General features: G+C 46.2%; 1 protein-coding gene across 1 annotated transcript in view; it reads left to right on the top strand.

Moving 5' to 3' along the window:
* Window positions 1-24026, top strand: part of stab1 (stabilin 1) — a 175137-nt gene that overhangs the window by 120447 nt on the left and 30664 nt on the right. The window contains exons 47-59 of the mRNA XM_075460052.1: window positions 1983-2063; window positions 2219-2365; window positions 3847-3981; window positions 4067-4126; window positions 6293-6469; window positions 6721-6810; window positions 7202-7348; window positions 7778-7834; window positions 8759-8930; window positions 9006-9155; window positions 13165-13269; window positions 14567-14683; window positions 18019-18151. Of these exons, the coding sequence (XP_075316167.1) occupies window positions 1983-2063; window positions 2219-2365; window positions 3847-3981; window positions 4067-4126; window positions 6293-6469; window positions 6721-6810; window positions 7202-7348; window positions 7778-7834; window positions 8759-8930; window positions 9006-9155; window positions 13165-13269; window positions 14567-14683; window positions 18019-18151 (1571 nt within the window). The remainder of the gene's footprint in view (window positions 1-1982; window positions 2064-2218; window positions 2366-3846; window positions 3982-4066; window positions 4127-6292; window positions 6470-6720; window positions 6811-7201; window positions 7349-7777; window positions 7835-8758; window positions 8931-9005; window positions 9156-13164; window positions 13270-14566; window positions 14684-18018; window positions 18152-24026) is intronic.

The raw sequence follows: 24026 nt of genomic DNA, 5'->3' as shown, positions 1-24026 counted from the left end.
TTGCGTCTTGCGTGTATGTTAATCGCTCGAGACGTTTATACTTCATTTTGCTTTGTCGGCGGTTGCGTGTGCTGCGTGGCGATTCACCGCCAGGACAGTAGGTGGAGTAGCGGGTTTTTTCAATGACAAGCCTACTATGATGAAAGCAAATTCACCGCCAGGACCTCTTCGAGTGGATTCATGCTTCTTCTTCTTGTAAATAGCCGGTATTTTGTCAGATTTTCAACACCTTGGGGGTCTAAACGACTACTTTCTCGCCTGAAAATGTTTCAAATGTTGCTAAAGTTATATATTTACAGAGTTTATAGCTTAAAGCTATGGTAGGTAATCCTAGAGAGCTAGCAAGAGAGCTAGCAAGATTCGAAAGTGTCCCCTCCTCTAAGCTCCACCCCCCCCTCCCCATTCCGTCAGTGCTTCATCCAAAGCCGGTAGAACCGCGTGCGCACACGGAGCAGGGAGCCGGCAGAGGGGGGCGTAGGCAGAAAGCAGAGGCATCTGATTGGTTTTTTGTAGGCGACCAAGTCCCGCTGATCTCGGATTGATCAGCTTTTTCTCAGTCCTGCAGCTGCCACAGAGGTCTGATTATTTTCGTCCCTTTTTCTAAATACATCTTGTATAGATTTCTCTCAGGACAGACGGACCATTTCACCCAGTATTACAAAATGTGTTTCTGAACAGGATTACCTACCATGTCTTTAAGGGAAATCAGCTTTTCAGGCTGGCTGATTTGGGCTCGGACAGGAGTGAAGTGCATTGTGTGTAAACGCTCTGCATGCTGTCTGATTGATGAGTATGCCGTTTTCAAGTAGTAGGCGGTTTCGAACACAGCCAGTGGCTTGTACTTGCGTCTTGCGTAAAGTTTAGAAAATTGAGGTGACACACGCAAGCACGCAAGGGGGGGCTTGCAACCGCGCAAGGGCTTGCGTTGCGTCTTGCGTTGCGTCTTGCGTTACCGACTATAAACCAGGCTTTAGACAAAGACAAAGGAAAGTTGTAGTGATATAGTTTTTTACCGCTCTAACCGCTTTAAGCTTGAACATTTGAACTTGGAAAACATATACTTTAGTTTACTTATTGGAATCCTTTATGTTGAGCCTTTATACTTGGATTATTTAGCTTTACTTTGGATAACAAACAATTTGGATTGCTTCACTGTGTGCCACCTGCTTGTCTGCCTGCCATTGCTCCCTTCTCCTTGCCTATCTGCCTGCCTGCCATTGCCCATCACCGCTTGCTTGCCTGCCATTGCCTCTCTCCCTCTGCCTGCCTGCTACTTACCGGCTTGCCTCCATCTTGAACATCTTCATCCATCTTGACCAAGGTATGAACAACAGCTGTACACAGTGTTTTAAGATAAGCGCGTGACAACAACTATACAACACCTACCCTTTGAAGTTTGAACTGAATCGAAACTGACACTCACAGTATTAGTGTGGTATTTGATCTCAGCCTGACAGTCTTTGACTCTACACACTGCAACATCTCTTATCATTATTCCTCCTGTTTTTCTGAAGCCAAAATATTTCCAAACCCATGACTTTAAGCCGACGGGAGTAAATATCTCTTGCGGTTCCATCGCTCTCACTGACGATGGCGCGCGGAAGTAGTCGAGGTTGACGGTAGGGGCGTCGGTGTGAAGTAGTAAAACAGTAGCGCCACCCGCAGATTAGGAGTACGGGAATTAGAAACGCACACGTCCGAGTAGATGCTGAAAATACACAGGCGAACAGGCGGCAAACTATGAATTTAATTAATCACACTGATCGATTATCTCGCGGACGAGTCGACGCATCGAATCGTCGGCTGTATAATCGCTGAATCGACCCAAAACGATTACTATTTACACCCCTGTGCAGCACCTGGTGAAAATGGGGAGAAACTGGACGAGCTGTCGCCAACATGCTGATTAAAGCTGCAGAACTGGAGCTCCAGATGTTGGTGGTTCCCCTGATATTTCCCTTTGTTTTGTGTGTGTTTCGTAGAAGGCGGAGCTTCCCAGTCTCTATGGTGAAGGACCGTACACCGTCTTCGTCCCTCTGGAGGAAACCAACAACCAGTCCACTGTGAGGCCTGCCGCTGGTTAACTGTCACATGTGGCAGAACATCTTTCATCTTTCAACTTGTTGCCTCGTTAACAAACTTTTACAATTCTGGTGCACGTGAGTGAATATTTTAATGATTTGGTTTGATTACCGACCGTTTCTCCGTTGGGCTGCAGCTTGACCAATGGAAGAAAATGGGTCGCCTGGAGCAGCTGGTTCGTTACCACATTGTTGCCTGCGAGATTCTGACTCTAAGTGATCTAAAAACCAGCGGGCGTGCCGTCTCAGTGTCGGGACACACGCTTCACTTCAGCCTGCAGCAGGTAACGTGCACACACACGTGCACACACGATGACTTAAAACTGCAGCCTAAACCAGAAGAAACGGACTCTTCGGAGAAAGACAAAAACTCATTTTTCTCGCTGTGGATCGTTAAATCAGTTTAAACGTTTTCTGTTTTTGGTCAGTTAGGATCAACAAAATGTTTTATATTAATTAAATGTCAGAATAAAGAGAGATCATTTGATAATTAAGTGTTTTGGGTTTCCTTTCACACGTTTCTTGAGTCTCCTGCACAATGATATGAAACCCAAATAACGGCACTTCCTTTCTATCAGAAACCAATCATGAATGTCTAAAGGCGGATTTATAGCTAATGACGAAATCTCATTGGCTGCTGCTCGTTTCTGCTAACGTGATTCGCTCAGACGCATCACGTGTTTAGCTTTCGCGGAATCTCCCAAAATGCCCCATAACATCGGAAACTTTCAAAGAAAAGAAGGCAACAATTTGCGCTTTGCAAGATGCAATAAAAGAAAATCTATCAGATCAGCTGATGAAGCATCAGGAAGCAGCACAGCTGAGCGTAAACTGTCGTTAGGAAACCGAGGGGAGTTAATAATAAGATTATATTATGGTGCGTTTAAAGGTAGGGTAGGAGATCCTGGATTTTGAGTCCAGCGAAGCTGCATTTTGAAAATACACAGGTAAAAAGTCCCAACCCTTTTCTTCACTTTCCCCCCGAAGCCACGCCTCTAGAGTACATGAACGAGCACGAAGGTGCACGAGCGCTGTTCTGACAGCAAGCATCGATCGTTGCCGTATTTAGTATTTAGTTTATGCTAACTATATGTTTAATAATGCTAGGTGCTAGCCAAGCTGGCTCTAGTTTAGCTTCCTGCCAAGCTTCTGGACGCGTAATTCGTTCACGGAGCAGGGTACGCGCACAGGGGGGGGGGAGGGGGAGGGAGGAGCAGATTGCAGTTTGATAGACGCATCAGTATCCAATCATTGTTAACGGTCTTTCAGTATGATTGGATACTGTTTTTCCTAGATTGTACGTTCTAGAGGCCACTAAAACTTTTCATATTTGTGTCAAAACATTTAATTAATTGGTTGCAATGGGGGTGTGAAGAGTATTTCAAGCAATATGTAAAAAAATGCTCCAGAAAAAGATCCCCTACCCCGCCTTTAACCTACCCTATTATAGGGTAGGTTTACAAAAAGGGTTTTAGTCCTAAGTGGGCTGTAAAATGTGTTTGTTGTCTCTCCAACTGGACATTTTCAGCATTATTAAAGGTTCAGTTGGCATTAAAGTGAAAAATATTCATTTAGTTTCAACACAGTGCTGTTAACCTACTGCGACAGGTCTTTATAGATATGGTCGCACGGCCCCACCGGGCTGAACTTTACACGTTATCCCCTCCCGGTTCTTCAAACATCTGCAGCTGATCTTTTTATCTCCCGTTTCCCGAGCCTTCATTAAAGAGCCTAATCCCTGCCTCTCTGCCTCCTCCCTCTGCAGGGTTCAGTGTGGATCAACAACAGATCGAGGATCGTGCGGAGCGATTATACCACCAGCAAAGGGATCATTCACCACATCGACACGCTGCTGACGCCCTTCCAGCTGGGGGACAAACCCCTGCTGGAGGCTAAAACGGTTTGCAGGGTTTATTCTAAATGAACGGATGAAGAATCTGACTAAACGAAAAGCACAGTTTGATGAGTCCGTCTCTGTGTTTTAGATGAACTTAACCACCGCAGCCACAGTTTATGGCTACAGCAAGTTCTACAAACTCATTGAGGTAAGAGTCAAAGAACAACAACATCTCCGGCCTTTCTCCTGTCGTTCTTCCTCCTTCACACCTCGGTCATGTATATATTTATTTATATTTATATTTAGGTACAGAGGGAAGTGTAATATAAAGGATATTACACTTCCATCTGTTCCTTCAAAAACCAAAAGTCAAAATTAGAATTATAGATATTTGTTATGCAAAGCGTCCGCAGCGGTTTACTTTCTGACCATGAAAAACGATTTAAACTCAAATTTTTTCCTTATTCCTTCCTTAGGTTGTGTGAGCTGTTTGTAAGCATATGTTAAAAGGTGCCATATTCTGTAAAAAAATCCTTCTTCCTGTTCCTGGGATCATATATCAGGGTTTCACCAGCACATGTAAACTTTAGTTCCCCTTTGCTTTAAAGTTCCTCATTTAACATTCATTTCTAAAGTACGTCACTCCCTAAATTGACTCCGCCTCCTCTGATAAGCCCCGCCCACTCACAACCACCCTGAAGTATCTCAGAAATAATTCCTCATGGTTTATTTATTGAGTTATTTTCTCGTTTAATAGCAGCTAACGCTAACAGCTTAGCTAATGAAGGTGACGTACACCAGCTTCTAAGGAGTTATTGCTGTTATTTTCTCCTTTAGCAGCAGCTAACGCTAACAGCTTAGCTAATGAAGGTGACGTACACCAGCTTCTAAGGAGTTATTGCTGTTCCTTTAGCAGCAGCTAATGCTAACTGCTTAGCTAATGAAGGTGACGTACACCAGCTTCTAAGGAGTTATTGCTGTTCCTTTAGCAGCTAACGCTAACAGCTTAGCTAATGAAGGTGACGTACACCAGCTTCTAAGGAGTTATTGCTGTTCCTTTAGCAGCAGCTAATGCTAACAGCTTAGCTAATGAAGGTGACGTACACCAGCTTCTAAGGAGTTATTGCTGTTCCTTTAGCAGCAGCTAATGCTAACTGCTTAGCTAATGAAGGTGACGTACACCAGCTTCTAAGGAGTTATTGCTGTTCCTTTAGCAGCTAACGCTAACAGCTTAGCTAATGAAGGTGACGTACACCAGCTTCTAAGGAGTTATTGCTGTTCCTTTAGCAGCAGCTAATGCTAACAGCTTAGCTAATGAAGGTGACGTACACCAGCTTCTAAGGAGTTATTGCTGTTCCTTTAGCAGCAGCTAACGCTAACAGCTTAGCTAATGAAGGTGACGTACACCAGCTTCTAAGGAGTTATTGCTGTTCCTTTAGCAGCAGCTAACGCTAACAGCTTAGCTAATGAAGGTGACGTACACCAGCTTCTAAGGAGTTATTGCTGTTCCTTTAGCAGCAACTAATGCTAACAGCTTAGCTAATGAAGGTGACGTACACCAGCTTCTAAGGAGTTATTGCTGTTCCTTTAGCAGCAGCTAACGCTAACAGCTTAGCTAATGAAGGTGACGTACACCAGCTTCTAAGGAGTTATTGCTGTTCCTTTAGCAGCAGCTAACGCTAACAGCTTAGCTAATGAAGGTGACGTACACCAGCTTCTAAGGAGTTATTGCTGTTCCTTTAGCAGCAACTAATGCTAACAGCTTAGCTAATGAAGGTGACGTACACCAGCTTCTAAGGAGTTATTGCTGTTCCTTTAGCAGCAGCTAACGCTAACAGCTTAGCTAATGAAGGTGACGTACACCAGCTTCTAAGGAGTTATTGCTGTTCCTTTAGCAGCAACTAACGCTAACAGCTTAGCTAATGAAGGTGACGTACACCAGCTTCTAAGGAATTATTGCTGTTCCTTTGTGAAAGATGAACATTATTGTTCCCACTTTACTTTGTTAGCTGAAGCTTTCTGGCTGAACGGCTCCGTTCTGTAACTCATCAACCTGCAGCTGTGTGGATAAGGTGTGTTTCCAACACAACACCGGTCCTCTCCTCACTCTCTGAGACAGAAACTGAGCTTAAACCAACAGTTCTGACCTAACTCAGTATCAGAAAACTGTAAAATTATTTTTTTTAAAAGCAGAATGTCACCTTTAAAGCAGCCGTCGAAATCTAAATCCAAATACGAGCACTCTTGAATGTTGGTCTGATTGGCTGTACACCTGAGGCCACTTCCTGTTTAATGATAATAATTAAGGATGATGATTAATACGTTTTTTTGTGAGGTGGACAGTGAACTTTGTTGTGTCCATCTTTTTTAACAGGATGCAGGGATGCTGCCTGTGCTCCAGATGTCCATCCACCAGCCGTTCACCATTTTCTGGCCCACCAACAAGGCCCTCGAGTCCCTGCAGGCTGAACGGCAGCACTGGCTCGCCAACCTGGACCACCAGGAGCAACTTGCTGCCATCGTGAAGGCTCACATCGTACGCAACTCCAGGGTAAGAGGAGGGAGGATCTGGTGGTTGTTGCTCTTGGAACAGACCGGATTTCCTTTGTATGTGTCTATAATTTCATGTCAAAAGGGAGGAACTTGACTGTCATTATCAGTCAGGATTGGGTTTAATTTTGGATTAAAGGCTGGTTTTAGACATGTGTTATTTCCCTGCTTACATATGCTAACATAAACATATGCTAACCATCGCTGGTACAAGTCAGTGTAGGATGGAAACATGACTCTGTGTGTGTGTAGCTGATAGGTGTCGGTCAGCAGAGTAGATCCCCATCGTACCGGACCATGCACGGATCCACCATCAAGCTGAGCTGCGACAGGACGCTGGTGGTGAGAAAAACACACAAATAAACCAAAGAGCCAAACGACCAGTTGGTCTTACTTGTGTTACTTTATGTTTTTATTATTGATTATTGTGAGAATGCATTAAGCATTCTCACTATTAAGTTCCTGTTTCCCTTTATTATTATTCTTCCGCCGATTTTTGTACTTCAACTACTTCAGCATACTTTCAGCTATTTCAACAATTTTGGTATTAAAATGTTCAGCTCTTTCAGCACATTACTGCTATAACTTCTGGTTTTTCTAACTTTTAAACTTTTTAAGATATGAAGCTTGATCTGCACCAAACAGCCGTCTCTACTGAACATGCATCCACTGCATCCTGTTGTGTTCTGTGGCTGTAATATTAAAACTATACTCTGTGTGTGTGTGTGTTCAGGGGGATGTATTGATTAATGATAATTCAGCCAGGCTGGTGGAGCGCTTCTTGACCTTCAAAGAAGGCCTGGCGTTTGGCATCGACCAGCTGTTGGAGCCACCCGGCCTGGGAGCGTTCTGCGACAGTGTGGAGAACAGAACCACCTACGTTAGTAGATCCAACACCGACACTGTAAGAGCTGTGTGAGCGTCTGACAGGCACATCCAGAGGAAAATACACCAAAGTGATCCTTCTAATTTAGAGGAATCACTTCAGTCAAAAAGCTGTACTGATGTCGGTCCAAAATTAAAGGAGAGATGAAGCATTTTAGCTTAAAATGAGTGTGTTTCCATCGGTTCACTGCAGAGCTTAAAGAGCCGGCTCATTCATTTGAATCAGTGCTGGAGCAGGAAAACATGGAAAACCTGCAGAGCCGTGTGCCTCATGGACCTGGATCAGAGGTTCATGCAGCTATTATCAGTCTCCAGAGCTGCTGTTCTCATTCATTGATTGTCCAGCAAATATCCGATTTCCCCCATTTATTTGATTAAATTATCAGAATCTGAACTCAAAAGTTCCTTTTATTGAATGTTTCAGGGACGTTGTGGAAGCTGCCTCTTCACTCCAAGCTGTCCCTTCAAACATGTGGACACGGTAAGAACGCCTGTGAACTTACAAATGGGAATCATGAACTTCTTCTTACCCCCTGCTGCGTCCTGTGAGCAGAGTTCCAGCCTCGTTTTGGTGTTGATGAAGGTAGTCCGGCTAGTTGGCTGGGGTTTAAAAAATAAAGCGTTTTGCTTCTCAGAACAATATGCGTTCAACAGAGTAATACATTTGCATCACAAAATGGTTCTCCAGGAAAAAGTCAGACCTCACAATCTCTTGGCCCTATTTTCTCTCCCTTCATATCACTGCGTGCTGTGCAGACCGAGCAGCAAACAGCGTCCATACAAACAAAAAGACATCAAGACACACAGTACAAAGGATTACATAACACACACACAATAACACTATAAATACAGATGACAGATAACATGTCAGATAACATAAGTTGACATAGCCTTTGGTGTGCAAGCAACGCAATTAGTCATATTACAGGAGTTACCGGAAGTGACGTTGACGCAGCGTTAGCGTTAGCAGCAGTGTGTAGTTGCTATCTGGAAAGTGTTCTTTTAAATAAACTCCCAGTAAACTTACAAACTTTCTAATACCTCGTTTTGTGAGTTAAGAGCCCATGTGTACTACGGCAGAAGTTTGGTAACAATCAATTCATTATTAGTGGGATAATTTACCAGATAAAATCTATTTACCATTAGCGCCAGTAATAAGCCATTGGAAGTACTTTATGTCCCTCTCGGCACTTCATGGTTTTTCATAGAGTGGAAGGACATGGCAGATACAGACAAGTTATTCTTCACTCAGGAGGATAAGTGAGATTGTTGACAGAGATAATTTTACACCAATGAGGACTAATTTATGAATGAATATGTTGATTTGAGCTAATAAATTACTTAATATATTACGTAGTGTCCCTTTAAAGAAAGGAGGTTAAACCCTGCTGCTGCATTCACGCAGGGGAAGACGGAAAGCTGCTACACCTATCGCTCCAGGTACAAGTACAGACGGTATCCGCTGTGGTACGACCTGGACAATCACTTTGGCAACCGGATGAGCTGTAAGAGGGTCTGCCAGTATCCTTCCTGGGTTCAGAAGTGCTGCAGGAACCACTACAGCAAAGACTGTCAGGGTGAGCAATCGGACCTTCTCTGCACGTCAAAGTTACGCCGTGTTCTGACTCTAAACCTTTCCTCGTGCGCTCCAGTGTGTCCCGGTGGTGTCGAAGCCCCCTGCGGTAACCACGGCAACTGCGACGATGGTATCCGTGGTTCAGGAACCTGCCGGTGCCACCGAGGATTCAGAGGACAATCCTGCGAACTGTGCGACATCGGTTACTACGGCGCCAACTGCACAGGTACAGATCAGAGCCGCAAACGTGGAGAACAAACGGTGGAAGAAACTATAAAAGATACTTATTTAGAGCACCTCAGAAACTGGTCTTAAAGCGTATCTGAGGCGGTTTAAAGCTGGTGTTATCGTGCACTTCCCTCCGCTCCAAATTACCTCCAGTGCTCCTGAAATACGATTATAGACTCAAATAAGTCTCACACATTACAGTAAAACACCAGTTCTCAGGAGCAGAAAGCATCAAATCTACCAAAACAGTGATGCTAACTAATGATATGAAGGTTAAAACCATCAGAACAATCAAATAAAGTAAGTGTTCTGCTGAATTAGAAACAGTTTATAAACCAAACTGTGCAGATAAGCTACAGCCGGGACTAAAAACCTTCATCCAGGTGGAAGAAGAAGCTTTAAAATCGCCAAACAAAGGCTGATTTAACTAAATACTGTAGCTGTCTGCGGCTCAACAATCAGACTTCCTCAAGTTTAAGGAGTTTGACCGAAGACAAAGACGGGACTGAAAGACGAAACTATAAAAGATGCTTATTTAGACACTTCAGGACATCTTGAACCTTCTTAAAATAATCTTTGTTGTCACCATAAAAGCATAAAACATGTATGATTCGTGCTTCAGATGGAACTTAAATTTAAAAATGGCAAATAAAGATACAGGTTGGGTAATGAAAAAGATGAGAATCATAAAATATGAATTAAAGAAGAAATAATCATTGATTGTTAAGAAAGCCAATGGCTGCTTGAGTTGTTGGTCCTTCGCTTTATCTGCGACTCGTTAAAAAGAGGCGACTCGGGTCTGAGCTTTCTTCAGCCTCGTAAAGAAGGAAAAAAGGTCATTTAAGGAGGTAAATCGCAGTTAAAAATCCTAACAGCCAGCACATGAGGCTGATTTAAAGCGGTGCAAAAATCCATAAAAGCAAGCCAACACGAATGCTTTGGTAACACCTTCAAGATGACTCAGACCTAGATTTAGAGGACTTTGTGGCATCTTCTTCGCTCCTGTTGGGGCTGCAGGGAAACTGGAGCGGGTCCAATTCATCCTGAACCGTATTCGAGGATTTCATAAGCTCACCCTTTCATACTTTTTCAAACTCTTTCATAAGGAGCCAGGTACGTAGCTCATTGAAAACATCCAACATGAAACAACTTATCTGCTGCAACTGGCTGCGGGAGCTCATCAGTGAGTCAGACCAGACAAAAATATCTGCGTTTCCATGCAGCTGATGAGCAAAACGTTATCACGACAAAGTGTGAGAGACTCTGATCTCGGGAACTAGGGACCGCGGCCCTCAGGAACTAGGGACCGCGGCCGTCTGGAACTAGGGACCGCGGCCGTCTGGAACTAGGGACCGCGGCCCTCAGGAACTAGGGACCGCGGCCCTCAGGAACTAGGGACCGCGGCCCTCAGGAACTAGGGACCGCGGCCCTCAGGAACTAGGGACCGCGGCCCTCAGGAACTAGGGACCGCGGCCGTCTGGAACTAGGGACCGCGGCCCCGGGGAACTAGGGACCGCGGCCCTCGGGAACTAGGGACCGCGGCCCTCGGGAACTAGGGACCGCGGCCCTCGGGAACTAGGGGCCGCGGCCCTCAGGAACTAGGGACCGCGGCCGTCTGTAACTAGGGACCGCGGCCCTCTGTAACTAGGGACCGCGGCCCTCTGTAACTAGGGACCACGGCCCTCTGTAACTAGGGACCGCGGCCGTCTGTAACTAGGGACCGCGGCCGTCTGTAACTAGGGACCGCGGCCCTCTGGAACTAGGGACCGCGGCCCTCTGGAACTAGGGACCGCGGCCGTCTGGAACTAGGGACCGCGGCCCTCGGGAACTAGGGACCGCGGCCCTCTGGAACTAGGGACCGCGGCCCTCTGTAACTAGGGACCGCGGCCGTCTGGAACTAGGGACCGCGGCCCTCGGGAACTAGGGACCGCGGCCGTCTGGAACTAGGGACCGCGGCCGTCTGTAACTAGGGACCGCGGCCGTCTGTAACTAGGGACCGCGGCCGTCTGTAACTAGGGACCGCGGCCCTCTGTAACTAGGGACCGCGGCCCTCTGTAACTAGGGACCGCGGCCCTCTGTAACTAGGGACCGCGGCCGTCTGGAACTAGGGACCGCGGCCCTCGGGAACTAGGGACCGCGGCCGTCTGGAACTAGGGACCGCGGCCGTCTGTAACTAGGGACCGCGGCCCTCTGTAACTAGGGACCGCGGCCCTCGGGAACTAGGGACCACGGCCCTCTGTAACTAGGGACCGCGGCCGTCTGTAACTAGGGACCGCGGCCCTCTGGAACTAGGGACCGCGGCCCTCTGTAACTAGGGACCGCGGCCGTCTGGAACTAGGGACCGCGGCCCTCGGGAACTAGGGACCGCGGCCGTCTGGAACTAGGGACCGCGGCCCTCTGTAACTAGGGACCGCGGCCCTCTGTAACTAGGGACCGCGGCCCTCTGTAACTAGGGACCGCGGCCGTCTGGAACTAGGGACCGCGGCCCTCGGGAACTAGGGACCGCGGCCGTCTGTAACTAGGGACCGCGGCCCCGGGGAACTAGGGACCGCGGCCCTCGGGAACTAGGGACCGCGGCCCTCGGGAACTAGGGACCGCGGCCCTCGGGAACTAGGGACCGCGGCCCTCGGGAACTAGGGGCCGCGGCCCTCGGGAACTAGGGACCGCGGCCGTCTGTAACTAGGGACCGCGGCCCCGGGGAACTAGGGACCGCGGCCCTCGGGAACTAGGGGCCGCAGCCCTCGGGAACTAGGGACCGCGGCCCCGGGGAACTAGGGACCGCGGCCCTCGGGAACTAGGGACCGCAGCCCTGGAACCATTTCAGCTCCTTCTCCTCAGCTGGGTCTGTTCTGGTTTCCATAGGAACACATCTGATGGAGGTGTTTGGTGGCTGGTAGCTCCGCCCCTTGGTGTTGGGTAGCTCCGCCCCTTGGTGGCCGGTAGCTCCGCCCCTTGGTGTTGGGTAGCTCCGCCCCTTGGTGGTCGGTAGCTCCGCCCCTTGTCATGTTGTCAGGCTGAAAGGTTTCCTCATTTCCTCCAGACCATGAACACGGTGGCCTCCCTGCTCTCCATGTGAGCTTCTTGGTGCTGTTTTTTCTTCTCTCCTTACTTTTACCGGTTTTGTTTTGTTCTGTTTTGTTGTTGAATGTGGCGCTAAAGTAACACGTCGCTGTTGCAGACGGCTGCGCCGCATCAGTCCCTATCAGGTCCGACTCATGTGGGAATGCAGACTGAAACAGTTCCGCTGGAGAAGGGCGGTTATCAGAACTGCTCTGTCCATCTCTGACTCAAACCCGTCTCCACCTCCATCACTGGTGAAAGAGAAAGATGGAGAAAAAGTGTTTCTATTTCAATTCTTCACATTTAAAAATAAAGTATTTTAGCTTCTATCAGCAGTGAAACAAACTGCTGCATTTACCCGTTTCCTTTATATATTCACTGATCTGCTCCCACCGGCGGGTATGGTTACCTAGGGAACCATTTTTGACACATATCTGGTTACCAGTAAGCAGAAAGAGACGGTGAGGTCAGCAGCAGGTCGGCTGCTTTCGTCTCCTTGTTGGAAACAAACGACCCGCAGAAACGCATCCAGTCCAGTTTCACCTCAGCGCTTAAACGTAAATCGATGGAATAATCCATCAGTCCGGACACTTTGGCTCCTCCCCTCGGGGCCGGAGCTGAGCGCCGCGACGGGACGCTTAAACCTCCAGAACCGGGGGACATAAACGCCTCGCCGCCCTTCGCCTCCGATGTAAATCTGGCCTTTTTCACACCCAACAACAAAAAAAAAAAAACAGAAGCCGGCAGAGACTCAACGCCTCGGCTCCCCGGCAGTCTGTCGCCATAGCAACGCTGCACACTCGCCATGTGCTCGGACACAAATCAGCAGACCGAGTTAGAAACATGAAACATGTACCGGTTCATCGTGTTTTAGCCAAAACTGTGACCGAAATAACTGGTGTTTTCACACATCAGAAAATGTGTAAAGTTGTGTTTGTGCGTCCCAGCCTGCAGCTGCGAGAAGCAGGGGCGGTGTGAGCAAGGCATGGAGGGCACCGGGCGCTGCGTCTGCAAGCCGGGCTGGGAAGGCGAGCGCTGCCAGACCGAGACAGGTGAGCATTTTAGTCCCATACCCACCCACCTCCATTAGACCTAACTCTTTAAAAGCACCTCAGAAACTCTTAAAGCGTATCTGAGAAGGTTTCCTTCCGCTCCAAATTACCTTCAGTCATCCTGAAATACGATTATAGACTCAAATAAGTTCTAACACATTACAGTAAAACACCAGTTCTCAGGAGCAGAAAGCATCAAATAGAATAGAAGAATACTTTATTCATCCCCCAATGGGGGAAATTCAAATTAGTCAAGTAGCTCAAAAAATGTATAAATATTTACAATGATTGTATATTAACAACAATAATAATACCAATTCTAGTAAAAAATACTACTCTTAAAGGATAACTGCGGTATTTTCAACATTAAGCCTCTTTTCTGAGTCGTCTGCGATGTTTTAGAACCCCCCTCACCGCTTTTTTGATGTTTACTGCTGTCTCCGGTATTTGCCTAATTTTGATTCTTCTCAACCTGCTTCAGAACGGCAAGTCATATGCATGTCTACAAAGGTCCGTAAAAGCACCATAAACGTCCGTTTTCAAAATCATCAACTCACCAGAGTGGTTACTGGTGTGCACTGGTAATCCAGATCAGATTTCGTGGCGAAAAGTTGCTTCTGTCGTGTTTTATTTGGCAGCTCGTTCATGCTCGCACTATTTTCTTAGCGGTGGCGGAGTAATATCAACGAACATCCAGTACAAAATGTCAAATAAAATCATTATAAATAAAAAACTATAAAATATAAAAATAAATCATTACTATACTGTCCATAGCCTAAAAAACATCGATTTTTGTCATATCTTTTGATTATAATGTCACATAAATCAGGCCAGGAATGATTTATCAACAAATCCTTCTGTAAATATCTTCAGAATACTGCTAAGTGTATAACTGGAAAGTTTGGTGTTAGTAGGTGCTCCATAGGCTGAGATATTGATGAGAAAACGGCATTTAAAGATTTAAATAATGGAATTCAATACATTTGTATTGGAAACAATTGCTCAGAAACAGAATAAATGCTCAGGCCCTTAGTAATACTAGTATTGAATAAAATAATCTTATTAATAATGAATAAAAGCTCAATACAATACAATAAAATATGGCATATCAGCTCATTGAGACGTGCATGTATGAGCAGCCGCTGCCATTAACTCGGTTTCCTAACGACAGTTTACGCTCAGCTGTGCTGCTTCCTGACGCTTCAACTGTTGCTTTCTTTTCTTTGAAAGTTGCAGGTGATGCTTAAAGAAGATTTGTGTGTTTTTATTTGTTTTTATCGCTGGCTCCCGTTTCCAGGCTCGATCCCAGAGGAGTGCCGGCGGTGCCACGCTCAGGCCGACTGCGTTCCACCAGCCGGCTGTCAGTGTAAAGCTGGATTTGAGGGGAACGGCACCTTCTGCAGCCCGGAGCCACGTGAGTGTTGTTCAGCCTGAGATGCTGCATGGGACTCTTAAAGGAACGGAAGGCCAAAAAGAGTCTGATAGAAAGAAAACTTCTCAATTTAGTCCCGGAGAGATGAGGGTCATGTTCATATTCATGAAGGCAAACTTAAAACACACCTTTTCAGTAAAGCTTTTAATTTAATCTCATTCATTAATGTTCTCTAATAAAACACACAGCTGTGGGTTTGGCTGTTTTACTCCATCTCTGCTGTCTCTAAAGCACTTTGTGCTGCATATTTTCTATGAAAAGTGAATCGATTGATAGAAAATCATACAACATGTTTACTATAAACTATTCTTACCCAGTAGACCCAGATATTACATGATGGGGGTTCAGCTCTGGACTTTTGTTGCTGATTTAACCATAAAAACGTTCAGAAAACGTTCTGTCAGGGAGTGCTTTTGACCATTTTTCCAGAATATTTAGAACTTTTTTTACTGCATGTTTAAAAACAAGAAAACAATTGATTTTAACAGTTTTAGTGATTAAAGTTGTTCATGATTAACAGATTTTTCATGTTAAATTTGACATTTAAACATAAAATATATTTACAATAATAGTTTTTGTCTCTCGATTAGGGCTGAGACTAATCGGATAAATCTTCTTTTTTTTTTTTTAATTATGTAGCAAATGATAATAAACACAAGAAAACTGCATCTTTTATTCAACTCTGTAAAAACCAAACGTCTTGAATCTTACTGAGGCGAGTCAGACGTTTCGTTTCGTGTACATTCCTACGGGGGAAAACTTTGAGTTAGATCATCGTGACCAGTTCAGATACCTACGGCTCTATGAGACGGCGAGCAAAAGAGGAGTTTCTGCAGGAAACGAAGTGATTGAAATATTTACTAAAGCATATAAATGGCCCCAGAATGTGCTTTTCCATGGTCTGCCTGAACAGTGCACGGACGTCCCTGGAACAGACATGCTGCTGTAAAACCTCAGAGAGCTTTTCTGCATCAGTGCTGCCGTCACAGAAGTGGAAATGAGCTTTGCTCCTGATCCGAGGCCCTCCCATCCCAGGGCCCGGCTGCAGGGCCCGGCTGCAGAGCCAGGCTGCAGAGCCAGGCTGCAGGGCCCGGCTGCGGGGCCCGGCTGCGGGGCCCGGCTGCGGAGCCAGGCTGCGGAGCCAGGCTGCGGGGCCCGGCTGCGGAGCCAGGCTGCAGGGCCCGGCTGCAGGGCCCGGCTGCAGGGCCCGGCTGCGGAGCCAGGCTGCGGAGCCAGGCTGCGGGGCCCGGCTGCGGGGCCCGGCTGCGGAGCCAGGCTGCGGAGCCAGGCTGCAGGGCCAGGTTGCAGGGCCCGGCTGCAGGGCCCGGCTGCAGGGCCCGGCTGCGGAGCCAGGCTGCGGGGCCAGGCTGCGGGGCCCGGCTGCGGGGCCCGGCTGCGGGGCCCAGCTGCGGGGCCCGGCTGCGGGGCCAGGCTGCGGAGCCCGGCTGCGGGGCCCGGCTGCGGGGCCCGGCTGCGGGGCCCGGCTGCGGGGCCCGGCTGCGGGGCCAGGCTGCGGAGCCAGGCTGCGGAGCCAGGCTGCGGAGCCAGGCTGCGGAGCCAGGCTGCGGGGCCCGGCTGCAGGGCCCGGCTGCAGGGCCCGGCTGCAGAGCCAGGCTGCGGAGCCAGGCTGCAGGGCCCGGCTGCAGGGCCCGGCTGCGGAGCCAGGCTGCAGGGCCCGGCTGCAGGGCCCGGCTGCAGGGCCAGGCTGCGGAGCCAGGCTGCGGAGCCAGGCTGCAGGGCCAGGCTGCAGAGCCAGGCTGCGGAGCCAGGCTGCGGAGCCAGGCTGCGGAGCCAGGCTGCGGGGCCAGGCTGCGGAGCCAGGCTGCGGAGCCAGGCTGCGGAGCCAGGCTGCGGGGCCAGGCTGCGGGGCCCGGCTGCGGGGCCCGGCTGCGGGGCCAGGCTGCGGAGCCAGGCTGCAGGGCCCGGCTGCAGGGCCCGGCTGCAGGGCCCGGCTGCGGAGCCAGGCTGCGGAGCCAGGCTGCGGGGCCCGGCTGCGGGGCCAGGCTGCGGAGCCAGGCTGCAGGGCCCGGCTGCAGGGCCCGGCTGCAGGGCCCGGCTGCGGAGCCAGGCTGCGGAGCCAGGCTGCAGGGCCCGGCTGCAGGGCCCGGCTGCGGAGCCCGGCTGCGGGGCCCGGCTGCGGAGCCAGGCTGCGGAGCCAGGCTGCGGAGCCCGGCTGCGGGGCCCGGCTGCGGAGCCAGGCTGCGGAGCCAGGCTGCGGGGCCAGGCTGCGGGGCCCGGCTGCGGGGCCAGGCTGCGGAGCCCGGCTGCAGAGCCAGGCTGCGGGGTCCGGCTGCGGGGCCCGGCTGCGGGGCCCGGCTGCAGGGCCCGGCTTTGCTCCGTTTCTTCCAACAAAGATCTGGAACACTGATGGCTCTGACCACAGCACACGTTTCCATGGTGACGCTCCATCCCAGACGCCTCCGAGTCCAGAGAAGCGGACGCTCCGTCCGGTTAACATCAGGCTAACACCAGGCTAACACCAGGCTAACATTAGGCTAACACCAGGCTAACATCAGGCTAACACCAGGCTAACATTAGGCTAACACCAGGCTAACACCAGGCTAACATCAGGCTAACACCAGGCTAACACCAGCCTAACACCAGGCTAACACCAGGCTAACACCAGGCTAACACCAGGCTAACATCAGGCTAACACCAGGCTAACATTAGGCTAACACCAGGCTAACATTAGGCTAACACCAGGCTAACACCAGGCTAACACCAGGCTAACACCAGGCTAACACCAGGCTAACATCAGGCTAACATCAGGCTTCTTCTCTGCACAGTAAAGTCTGTGAATGGAACTCTGGATCGTGGTGCTGGACAAAGGTTTCCCACAGTAATCCCTCGTCCGTGTGCTTCTATCAGCTGCTGATGAATGAGGGGTCAGAGGTCACGGGGGTCCAGCTGAGGCTCGCTCCCTGAAACTCCTCCAGATTCCCAGAATGCTTTAATGATATTCTGCTCTGCAGAGGCAGAAACATGCAGATCCCTTCCAGTCTTTCTCTGAGGAACTTTGTTTTAAACACATTTGTGAAAAAACTGGAGATCCTCTGAACATCTTTTGTCCCAAATCATGAAATAAAGAAATAAAATAAAATGTTTAGAAATAAACATTCTTATTTTTTAATTGCTGGACCTAAATTGCTTCGTCCAAACCTTTTCTGGAACGTGTTGCAGCTTGAAACTCAAAACTGTTTTATCACCGTGTAACATGAAACCTCTTTGGTTCGGCCGTGAAATTAGAGTCGTATTAAGTGTATAAACGACTGCGTCTCAGGAGACGTTAAACCCGTTTATTAATGTGAACCCTGCAGCTCCCGACCTCTGCTCCGAGTACAACGGCGGCTGTCACACCGACGCACAATGCATCCAGACGGGACTGGCTGTCAACTGCACCTGCCGCGGTGGTTACCAAGGAGACGGCGTCTCCTGCGAGCCTGTCAACAGGTGGGTGTGGCCTGTCCTCTGACCTCAGTTTCCTGAAGTTTTATCTCTGAATGTGTCTTAGTCGTTGGCTTCCTGTGGGTTTCCGGGATGATTTTATTGGTTTTAAAGGCTCTGAAAGGTCTTAGCCCAAAATATTTATCTGATTTGCTTTTGGAAAACGATTGATTTTAACAGTTTTAGTGATTAAAATCAACAGATTTTTCATGTTAAATTTGACATTTAAACATTATAAAACATATTTACAATAATAGTTTTTGAGTTTTTGTCTCAATTTGGGCTGCGACCAACGACTAATCGGATAATTATTATTTTTTTCTTTTAAATTTAGCATGAAGTTGCTTTAATTTTGTGGCAAATAATTACACACAAGAAAGATGGGTCCTTCAATGAAAAATTGAATCTTACCGAGGCGAGTCAGACTCTGTTTCGTTCAACGGCCCGACGTGCTTTCTCTTTAAATGTTCGTGCAAACTTAAAACACACCTTTTCAGTAAAGCTTTTAATTTAATCTCATTCATTTATGTTCTCTAAAATATTTTACTTGGCGCTTTTCTAATAAAAAACTTTGTGCTGCATATTTTCTATGAAAAGTGAGTCGATTGATAGAAAATCATACAACATGTTTACTATAAACCCAGATATTACATGATGGGGGTTCAGCTCTGGACTTTTGTTGCTGATTTTAACCATAAAAACGTTCAGAAAACGTTCTGTCAGGGAGTGCTTTTGACCATTTTTCCAGAATATTTAGAACTTTCAATATTTACAATTTACTGCAGGTTTAAAATGAAGAAAAACAAGAAAACAATTGATTTTAACAGTTTTAGTGATTAAAAAAATCTGCAGTTGTTCATGATCAACAGATTTTTCATGTTAAATTTGACATTTAAACATTAGAAAATATATTTACAATAATAGTTTTCGTCTCTCAATTAGGGCTGAGACTAATCGGATAATTCTTTTTTATTTCTTTTAAATTTTGAAGTTGCTTTAACTATAGTTAAGAAAGATGGGTACTTCAATGAAAAATGCATCTTTTATTCAACTTTGCAAAAACAAAACGTATTAGCTTGAATGTGGCGAGTCCGACTCCGTTTCTGCCCGACGTGTTTTCCCTCTAAATGTTCGTGCATCACCGAGGTGTTGCAGTGATACTCGGTATCAAAGGAAACTCTGTACAGGCAGTTATTTCCACTTCCCTCATCAGATAAGAAGATCAGATAAACTGACCATGAACTGCTCTCTGGTTGGGATGCTGGCACATGGGAAATGCTTTCCTTCTCCAGCAGGTTCATGTGCAGCAACATTTCTGAGCTTTTTCACTTCTTCTGGACTTATTTCAGTCCAGATGACTTTTCTCCAGGTTCGAGGCTGATTTGGCGGCTTCCTGTAACAGTGGAAGATAAACTACGGTAATAACCAAACGTTGGCTGTGAGGAGAAACCTCTCACTTTCAGAAGCTGTTGGAATTTCTCCGGCAGCACAAACCTGTGACACTCTGCGTTAAAGAGTTTAACTATCTGACCAAGTGTCTCCACCAACAGCACACAAACTGAAGCTACTGTGGGGGCTTTGGGAAGCTTCTATAAGATACGCGTTTCTTTACTTTTGGGCAGGACTCTGGATTCTCCAACATTTATCTGAACCTGCTTGATTCCATTTGGTTGATACGTTAAATATCTTTTTATCAAGATAAGGCAGGTTTATCTGTGCAGCACAATCCAACAACAAGGTGATTCAAAGTGCTTTACAGAGACATTAAAACAATAGAAATAAAAAGCACGATTTAAATTTTAAACAAAAAAGAAAGAAATCAGATAAAATCAGAAGTTAAAATGTGATTAAGTTTTGAAACTCAAGCTTCAGATTTGGAGCTTTATTCAAACGCAGCTGAAAATAGGTGTGTCTTCAGCCTGGACTTAAACACACTGTGGCTGTGTTCAAAACTGCATACCGCATACTGCATACTACATACTACATACTGCATACTACATACCGCATACTACATACTGCATACTACATACTGCATACTACATACCGCATACTACATACTACATACTACATACTACATACCGCATACTGCATACTGCATACTACATACTACATACTGCATACTACATACCGCATACTACATACTACATACTACATACTACATACCGCATACTGCATACTGCATACTACATACTACATACTGCATACTACATACCGCATACTGCATACTACATACTACATACTGCATACTGCATACTACATACCGCATACTACATACTACATACTACATACTACATACCGCATACTGCATACTACTACATACTGCATACTACATACCGCATACTACATACTGCATACTACATACCGCATACTGCATACTACATACCGCATACTACATACTGCATACTACATACTGCATACTACATACTGCATACTACATACTGCATACTGCATACTGCATACTGCATACTACATACTGCATACTACATACTACATACCGCATACTACATACCGCATACTACATACCGCATACTACATACCGCATACTACATACTACATACCGCATACTACATACTACATTCTGCATACTACATACCGCATACTACATACTACATACTGTATACTACATACTACATACCGCATACTACATACTGCATACTACATACCGCATACTACATACTGCATACTACATACTGCATTCTGCATACTACATACTACATACCGCATACTACATACTACATTCTGCATACTACATACCGCATACTACATACTACATACTGTATACTACATACTACATACTGCATACTACATACTGCATACTGCATACTACATACTGCATACTACATACTACATACTGCATACTACATACTGCATACTGCATACTACATACTACATACTACATACTGTATACTACATACTACATACTGCATACTACATACCGCATACTACATACCGCATACTACATACTGCATACTACATACTGCATACTACATACTACATACCGCATACTACATACCGCATACCGCATACTACATACCGCATACTACATACTGCATACTGCATACTACATACTACATACTACATACTGTATACTACATACTACATACTGCATACTACATACCGCATACTACATACCGCATACTACATACTGCATACTACATACTGCATACTACATACTACATACCGCATACTACATACTACATACCGCATACTACATACCGCATACTACATACTACATTCTGCATACTACATACTACATACTACATACCGCATACTACATACTGCATACTACATACTGCATACTACATACTGCATACTACATTCTGCATACTACATACTACATACCGCATACTACATACTACATACCGCATACTACATACTGCATACTACATACCACATACCGCATACTGCATTCTGCATACTACATACTACATTCTGCATACTGCATACTGCATACTACATTTCTTATTACTTATCTGAAATGATTAATAAGAACATCAACAACACTCATGCTCTGTTTGCTATGGTTAATAAGCTGACAACCCCCCAAAAACAGATAGTTTCAGAACTCTGTTCCACAGAAAAATGCAATGAATTTGCTTGTTTTTTCAATGAAAAAAATCAAATCTATAAGGCTAAATATCAACATAAATGAGCAAAATAATAAAATGACGCAAACCTTAAAACCACCGAGGAATCAATCAACTATGATGTCAGAATTCAATACAGTTTAAGAAACAGTCCAGCATCTTAAACCATCGACATCCTGTCTTGACACAATGCCATCTGACTTCTTTAAAACTATTGTAAGCTCTGTCCAAACAGATTTGCAGCAAATAATAAACTGCTCACTTCAATCAGGCACGTTTCTTAAACCCTTAAAAGTAGCTGCCATCAAGCCACTCCTAAAAAAGACAACATTGGATGCTTCCATTTTAACCAACTACAGACCCATCTCAAATCTTCCTTTTATAGCCAAGATTGTTGAGAAAGTGGTTTTTAATCAACTCAGTAACTTCTTGAACTCCAGTGGACTCCTTGACAAATTTCAGTCAGGCGACCTCACCACAGTACAGAAACGGCTCTTATTAAAGTGTTAAATGACATAAGGTTGAACACTGACTCAGGCAAGGTGTCAGTTCTGGTCCTGTTGGATCTCAGTGCTGCATTTGACACTGTGGATCACAGTATACTGCTGAACAGGTTGGAAACCTGGGCAGGACTCAGCGGGACAGTCCTAGAATGGTTCAGGTCCTACTTGGAGGAGCGGAGTTATTTTGTGACTATTGGAAGTAATCAATCTGATCGAGTGGCTATGACATGTGGAGTTCCTCAGGGGTCAGTTCTTGGACCCCTTCTGTTCACCCTATACGTGCTGCCTCTGGGTCAAATTCTGAAGAACTCTAAAGTCAACTACCACAGCTATGCAGATGACACACAGATATATCTGGCACTGTCTCCAGATGACTGCAGTCCTATAGAGTCATTTTGCGACTGCTTAGAGCAAGTCAAAAAGTGGATGAACCAAAATTTCCTTCAGTTAAATCAAGAAAAAACTGAGGTCATTGTGTTTGGCAACAAAGAGAAGAGGTTTGCTGTCAGTAAACACCTTGAGTCACTGTCTCTAGAAACTAAACACCAAGTCCGGAACCTCGGCGTGCTGATAGACTCAGACCTGACCTTCAACAATCATATCAAATCAGTCACCAAATCAGCCTTTTATCAACTTAAGAACATATCCAGAATTAAGGGTTTCATGTCCCAAACAGATCAGGAGAAGCTGATTCATGCTTTCATCTCCAGCAGACTTGACTACTGTAACGGTCTTCTGACTGGACTCCCCCAAAAGAGTCTCAAACAGCTGCAGCTCATTCAGAACGCTGCAGCCCGAGTTTTAACCAGAACAAAGAGATCACATCACATCACCCCAGTTCTCAGGTCTTTACATCGGCTCCCAGTCAGATACAGAATAGATTTTAAAGTTCTGCTGCTCGTCTACAAATCACAGAATGGTTTAGGTCCAGAATACATGAATGACATGCTAGCTGAGTATAAACCCAGCAGAGCTCTGAGATCTGCTGACTCAGGTCAGATAGTGGAGCCCAGAGTTCAAACTGGACCCGGTGAAGCAGCTTTTAGCTGTTATGCTGCACACAGCTGGAACAAACTACCAGCAGAACTGAAATCAGCCACAACTGTAAGCACTTTTAAATCCAGGTTAAAAACATTTCTCTTTCCGTGTGCTTATATCTTTCTTTTGCTTTAATTTTTATTCTATTTTTTTTCTCTTTAAATTGCTGCTTTATGCTGTTCTTTTAAATGCCTTGTCGTTATGTAAAGCACATTGAGTCGCCTGTGGTATGAAATGCGCTGTATAAATAAAGATGCTTTGCCTTGCCTTACATACTGCATACTGATCGATCAGACAGTATGCAGAGCGTTTACCCACAATGCATTTCGCTCCTGCCCGAGCCGAAATCAGCCGGCCTGAAGCTGATTTCTCTTAAGCTCTAAACTCTGTAAACTTTAGCAACATTTGAAACATTTTCAGGTGAGAAAGTAGTCGTTTAGATCCCCAACGTGTTGAAAACCTGACAAAATACCGGCTGTTTACCATTTAGTTCCCACGAATTCGGCGCTACTAAAGCTAGCCGCAGTGAGCTAACGCACTTCCTGTTATTTTCACAAAATAAAATACCCGTTGCCTTTTATCATAGGGAAAGCCATTACCATACAATTGGTGCTTTTGTTTTGAAAACAGGAAGTGAACCTACCCTCGTTGTAGCTAGCTTGAAACTGCCGTTTCGACAGGAAATGACGATCGGTGACGAGTATGAGTAGTAACCTCATGATGCATACCCAACATTTAGGAGAATCTAGTATG

This window comes from Odontesthes bonariensis, chromosome 3, assembly GCF_027942865.1.
Source record: "Odontesthes bonariensis isolate fOdoBon6 chromosome 3, fOdoBon6.hap1, whole genome shotgun sequence".
Lineage (NCBI taxonomy): Eukaryota > Metazoa > Chordata > Actinopteri > Atheriniformes > Atherinopsidae > Odontesthes > Odontesthes bonariensis.
The sequence above is the reverse complement of the archived record's forward strand: the minus strand, read 5'-3'. Positions and strand labels throughout refer to the sequence as shown.